We start from the raw sequence: 6,000 nt of genomic DNA, 5'->3' as shown, positions 1-6,000 counted from the left end.
CAGGGATGCAGGGAGGGCGCAGGGGGTGCGGACGCTGCCAGGCGGATTCCCGGCTTAGCACTTAGCTGCTGTATGCCCGCGGGTGGTGCAGGCTCCGGGGCCTCCCCCCGGGCAGGTCTCCCTGCAGCCACGGGAAGGAAATGCCGGGTACTGGGGGTGCCTGGGGGGCGCTCAGGGTGTTCAGCTCCATCCGCTCCCCTCCCTCCGCAGCTCTGGTTTTCCTGAAGGGTGCAGATCACCTGCCCAGGGGCTTCCCTTCTCTGCCCCCCGTCTGTCTCTGCTGCCGGAGGCAGCCCCCGCGGCCGCCCCAGCCCCAAGTCCCGCACTTTGGCTGTTTGAAACGGGCCTGGCTCGTGCCTTGCAGCAGCCCCCGCGGCCCTGCCAGCCCCGCCCTGCCCGGCAGCCCCCGCCGGCCGGAGGGGAGCGGCCCGCCCGCCCCGGGCTCCCTCCAGGACCCTGGCCAGCACCTGGGGCCCGTCTGTCGCGCCGAGGGCCGGGGGGCACCGCTCCCCTCTCCCGCAGGCGGCGGGTCACGGGCGATGGGGCCGCCGGGGCGCCAGGCACCGGGCTGCAGACAGCGCCCGCCCGAGCATCCCGCGTGCCGGGGGAGTTGGCTCCTTGCGTTGTCATAGCAATGGGGAGAGGGTCTTGCCTGGCACGTTGTCATAGTTACAGCAGCTGCCTGTCAGCGCGGGGAGCGCCCCCGGCCAGCCCCCTCCCCATCCTGCCCGCGGGGCTCGCGGGGGCCAAGGGCCCGAGCCGGCCCCTGTCCCGGCGCTCAGCGCGGGGACTCGTGTCTCGTTGCCGGGCAGACGGAGCCTGCCCAGCCCGGGCCCGGGCTTCCCCAGGGGCGAGGCGCAGCTGGCGCCCGAAGCCCCCCGTGGGGAGGCAGAGCCCAGGGCACCTGGAGCACTGACCCTCGGGCAAGAGCGGGCAGGGCCACCCCCGGGGCGGGGCCGAGCCCGCATGTCCGGAGCCCCGGGGCAGGGGCAGGAGCCGGTGGCCCCCGGGGCAGAGCCAGGAGCAGGGGGCGAGTCCCCGGTCAGGATCCGAGGCAGGGGCAGGGGCCGAGCTCGCATGTCCGGAGCCCCGGGGCAGGGGCCGAGGCAGGGGCTGGTGGCCGCCGGGGCAGGGGCAGGGGCAGGGGCCGGGGCCGGGGCCGGGGCCGGGCCCGGCGGATGGGGCCGCTGGGCAGCGAAGCACTTTCACAAACGTTAGATGGGAGGCGGGAGCGACGGGAGCGGAGCGCAGGGGAGGGGAGCGGCCGGGCTCGCCTAGCCCAGCCCAGCCCAGCCCGCCGCCGCCGCCGCCGCCGCCGCAGGAGGAGCGGGGAGAGGGACCCGGCGCGCCGAGAGCCCCTTATAGGCGCAGCCCGAGGGGGTGGGGGGCGGCAGCGGCGCCCAGCCCAGAGGGGGGCGGCTCCCCCCCTAAAAGCCGCCGAGGGGAGCGAACGCCAGGCACAGGGGAGGGAGGGAGGCAGCCAGCACCGCGCCGCCGCCTTGCGCGCTCCGCAGCCCGGACTCCGGCTCCGCTGCCCGCTCGCGATGCCCCTGCAGGGGCAGCTGCCCCGGGATCCGGCTCCGCGCTCTCGGATTAGCTGCCGCCGCCGCCCGCAAGCCGGCCCCGGGCTCTGATCGGCGCCGCGCCGGGAGGTTTCGCAGCGTCCTTCCCAGCGGCACCGGCTCCAAGATGCTCCGCAAAGGTGAGTCCGGGCTCGGGGCCGCTGGGCAGGGGCTGCGCGGGGCAGCGCGCTCCGGAGGGGCCGGGGCCGCCCGCGGGGCCCTCAACTTTGGCACTTGGCTCCGTGTCGCCAAACTTAGGAGCCGCGGCGGGAGCAGGCGGGACGCGCCAGGGCTCCGGTCCGCTGTCCAGGGTGCTGGTGCCGGCCACGGCGCTCGGGGTCCAGCGGCGCCAGCGCCGGGGGGACGGAGCCCCAGCCAGCGGCGCTCTGCCGGGGCTAGAGACGCCGAGGCTGGGGGGCCTGGGGGCGCATCGCCCCGGCCTCAAACTTTAATGCAAGGAAGAGTTGGGGGGAGCTCGCGGGACCGAGCTGGGGGCTGGGAACTCGCGGGCTTTGTCTCGTCCCCTTTGTTCCTCGCTGTCTCTGTGTCCCCGCTGCCCCCCAGCCCCTCTCCTGCCCCGGCCCCGCTCCCCGCTCGGCCCTGCCCGAAGCTGGATGTTCTGATCCAAGCCCCCTGGGAGGCCGAGAGCGGAATCGATATTTCACAGCCCCAGACGCGGGGATTATAGGATTTGCCAGGGTAGCTCATTAATTTTCCAAAGGCTGGAGAGTTGGGTCCTTTCTCGTTAACCCCTGCGGCGCCGGGAGCCGGCTGCGCTCCCCACCTGCCGGGCGCTTCCCCAAGATGCTCCTTCCCCATGGGGAGCTGCTGGGCTCCAGCGAGGCGCTGGTGATGTAATTCCCCGGGCGCTGGGCGAGGCGCTCGGCGCCTGGGCACGGCGCTGCTGGAGCTCCTGCTCTGCAGGAGGGGAAGGGGCACTCCTCTCAGCACGCCCTGGGTCCGCTCCTCTTCCCCTCGGGCAGGCGGTGCCGCCAGGGCCCGGGGGAGCAGGGGAGAGGGCTCTGCTAGAGGCCGGCCTGGGCGCCGCGGGGCTGGCGGGTTGCTTGGCAGAGCTGTGCGGATCCTTGGCGCAGGCTGGTTTTTAATTCCTGATGACTGGCCCAGGAGGAGGGCAATAAAAGCACGGGAAGAGAGGGCCAAGGGGGGGGGGCCTCTGTTGTAAGAAGGGGGCTTCAGGGACTGGCAGTGAGCTAGGGGAACCTTCGAGCTAACGCTAAAGTTTGGCGTTATTCAAGGGAAAAGTCTCAGCCCCCCTCACACGTCCCAAGAGTCCCCGCACAGCTGCACCCCTCTGTGCCTGTGTAATCCTGCAACTCTGGGCAGGTGACATCACAACCATTTCCATGGCAACAAACTAGGACATCATAGGCCAAGATTTCTGACATCACTACAAAGGAAGAAGGCAAAGTCTGGGTCCTCTCCCTCCTCACACATGCACCAATGCCAGCCACTGGCTATGCAGAAAGCAATGGCTGGGCAGGCTGTGTGGTGCTGTAGAGTCCTGGGGCAGGCCAAGACTTGGTAGCCCAGAGGCCAGGACCGGGTCAAAGTCAGCATCGAGCCCTGAGGCTCTGAACCCCCAGGCCGTGGGTGGCCACTGAGGCATCCTGGGGACTTGGGGAGGTTTCCAGTGGCTGTGGCTCCACTCCCTCCTATTGGTCCCCTCTTCTGGAAGTTCTCAGCTGCAGCTGGCCCATGCTGAGCGATTGAGCCCTTCCACTATGCACTAGGCACTCTCGCCTACCCTGTCTGATGCAGGGTGAGTGTGGAACAGGCCAGGGAAGTGGCACCAGGAGGCTTGGCACTTCCTCCACAGGCTCGCACTGAGGGATGGTCTGTGCCTTGCTGTGCTGAATTCAGTTCAGGTGCCCAGGATCTGATTTATAGGCTTGATGTGAGCATCAGGAGTAAAGGACACTAGGCCTGTCTCTCAGTGCATAGCTGGTGGCACCAACCCTAAAGCTTTCCCAGGGTGAGGACTTCCTGGAATGCTGCACAGGAGAGAACTCGGGATCCCGCTTGGAGAGCCTGGAGCACGGGAAGGAGTTTCTCTGCTGGGGAGTAAAGACAGCTGCAGGGCCTTGGGTTCTGAGTCTTAGTTCCTCTGACTTCCAGTGGACTTTGTGCAGCTTATTAGTCAAAACAAGTTTGTGGTTGCCCCTGGGGCTAGGTGCTCAGTGTGCTGTGTCCTCTGGTGAGCGCCATCCCTGCAAATGGACCCCATCAGAAAACAAAACTTGCTCAGAATCCCAAGCGTGCCAGAGCTGCTGACAATGCTCAGAGCAGAGAGAAGTAGCGGCTGCCTTGGTTTCCAGCCCCTCCATCACCCAGGCACTCCTGGGGATAGCAAAAGCACTGCCCTGGTCTGAAAAAAGGAGAGGAAATGAGATGCAGAGACTAGGTGGAGCTGCTCCCCGCAAACAGGAAGGAAGGTCTGGTAAAAGGGTTTCATTTCACCAGGACTAGCCTGTTAAGGTCAAGATCTACAGCTCTCATTTTCAGAGCTAGAAAAACAAAATGCAAATCAACAGCCTCTGGGCTAATACAGAACCTATTCTTAAAGTTTTTGTCTTGTTAAGCAAGGAAATAGAGTGCCAAATAGGCTTTGTTAAGTGGCAGTCTAATTAATAATTTAAAATCTTGTAGCTGTCTTTCATTAGAATTTATCTGTACATCAACCACAAAATCAGTCAAACACACTCATTTATAAGTTAATGCCATCTCTGAATAATTCAACAAGCAGCTAGATTAAGGCCTGCATTCCTACAAGATGCATTCCATTCTCGGGGCTTCTGTAGCCAGAGGGTCCCTGTATGGCAGCTTGAATAGGCCCAATTCCTTGGCAAGTCTGCAGTGCTGTGGTACAGTCAGGCGGGTACATGGCTACAGTCCCCAAGTGCTTCCCCGGTGAGGCCACGTAATTCTGCTGGGAAGGGAATGAAAACAAACAGAACCCACGAGACATGCCGGGCGTGTGTGCGCAGTGCACAGGAGGGGCCAGTCTGTCCTTCCCCACAGCAAGAGAGAGTGAGGAGGTAGACTCCCAGGTTCTCCCTCCCTGTAGGGAATGGCTGAGAGAAGCAAGGAACTTTCTGCGGAGCACTAGAGCCACGCTGATTTCCCTAGAGCTTCAATGCAGCTGTGAGCTGGTCATGCTCCATGTCAGAGGAACGTGGCAATTTGGAGCTTAGAAAAATTCCTACTGGTGTGGGCTTTGGCCTCCTCTGGGCTCCCCATACCCACTCCATGGGATGTCTCAGGGAGCAGCCAGCAGGCTGTGGACAGGGGCAGAGAGGTTTCTGGAGGTCATTCCAGGGGCCCGGAGACGTGCTTGGGCAGTTTCGCTTGTGAGTGAAGAGGATTAAACTGTGACTTTTTGTTTTGCCTCCATCATGTCAGAGCTGGTTTGTCACTGCTGGGGTCCCATGGGGATGCCCGGGTGGAAATCTCTGGGAGGGACTTTATTCCAGTCCATGTCAATGCCCCCCAGTTTAGCTCTACTGTGCAGAGTGTCCTATTACAAACTGTACCTCCCAGACGCCTTGCTGAGAACAGCCTGGGGCAGATGGGGGGGATGAAGGTTTCCAGCTGAGATGCAGCAGAAGAGACACAGGGGGTACCAGGAGCAGGAAGAGCAGAGAGAAGGTTCTCCCCGACTGGCCAGACTGTGGGCAGGGACACTGAGGAGGCCAAGGCTAGGGGAGAGGTGGGTGAGGGGATGGGCTGACACAAGCCTATGGAGGGTTTTAAACACTCAGAGGGAGGTTTTCAGCTGGCTCTTAGAGTGAGCAGGAGCCAGTGGAGAGGTCTGAGGAAGGGATGCTGTGTCATGTGACTGCACATACATGAGTAGGTGGGACAGTATGTATAGTGGGGGTGCTGAGAGCCACTGAACCAAACTGTAAACCCTGTGTAGGATGAAACCACTTCAAGCTGGGGGGGAGGGCAGCACCCCCTGCACCCTTAGCTCCAGCACCCTGGTGGGTGACAGCATTCTGCACAGATCAGAGCTTGCAGAGCTGGGATGTGGGGAGGCTACAGAGCAGGGAGTTACAATTGTCATGGCAAGAGAAGAGCTAATCTCTCTGAGCATCTGCACTGCTCTCTTCGCCATGGTGTCCCAATGCCTGCGAGCTTTAGGGAGCAGGGACACTGACAGCTTTATCAGTCTGTAAAGGGCTAGGCACTGCAGGACTCAATCATAGTAACAAAGTAATGAAGGCCTGGATGAGCATGTCAGGAGAAGTGGAGCAAAAGCCATGCTGTACCCATGCGTTCTTCCATACGTGGCAATAGTCAGATGTGCAGATGTGTCAGATTGGGGAGGAGAAGGTGAGTTCAAGGTCAAGGAGGGTGCCAAGATCACGGACAGCAGAGTCCAGGGGTTGAAGTTGTCCATGTGGCTCGTTCAGTCCAC

At 62.9% G+C, this 6,000-nt stretch overlaps 1 protein-coding gene across 1 annotated transcript in view; it reads left to right on the top strand.

Annotated features, from left to right (window-relative positions):
• Positions 1-1,512: 1,512 nt before the first annotated feature.
• The window catches only part of RTN4RL1 (reticulon 4 receptor like 1), a 67,751-nt gene continuing 63,263 nt past the window's right edge, over positions 1,513-6,000 (top strand). The window contains exon 1 of the mRNA XM_074974695.1: positions 1,513-1,702. Coding sequence (XP_074830796.1) covers positions 1,690-1,702 — 13 coding nt within the window. The 5' untranslated portion in view covers positions 1,513-1,689. The remainder of the gene's footprint in view (positions 1,703-6,000) is intronic.

Source organism: Natator depressus, chromosome 17, assembly GCF_965152275.1.
Source record: "Natator depressus isolate rNatDep1 chromosome 17, rNatDep2.hap1, whole genome shotgun sequence".
Classification (NCBI taxonomy): Eukaryota; Metazoa; Chordata; order Testudines; family Cheloniidae; genus Natator; species Natator depressus.
The sequence above is the reverse complement of the archived record's forward strand: the minus strand, read 5'-3'. Positions and strand labels throughout refer to the sequence as shown.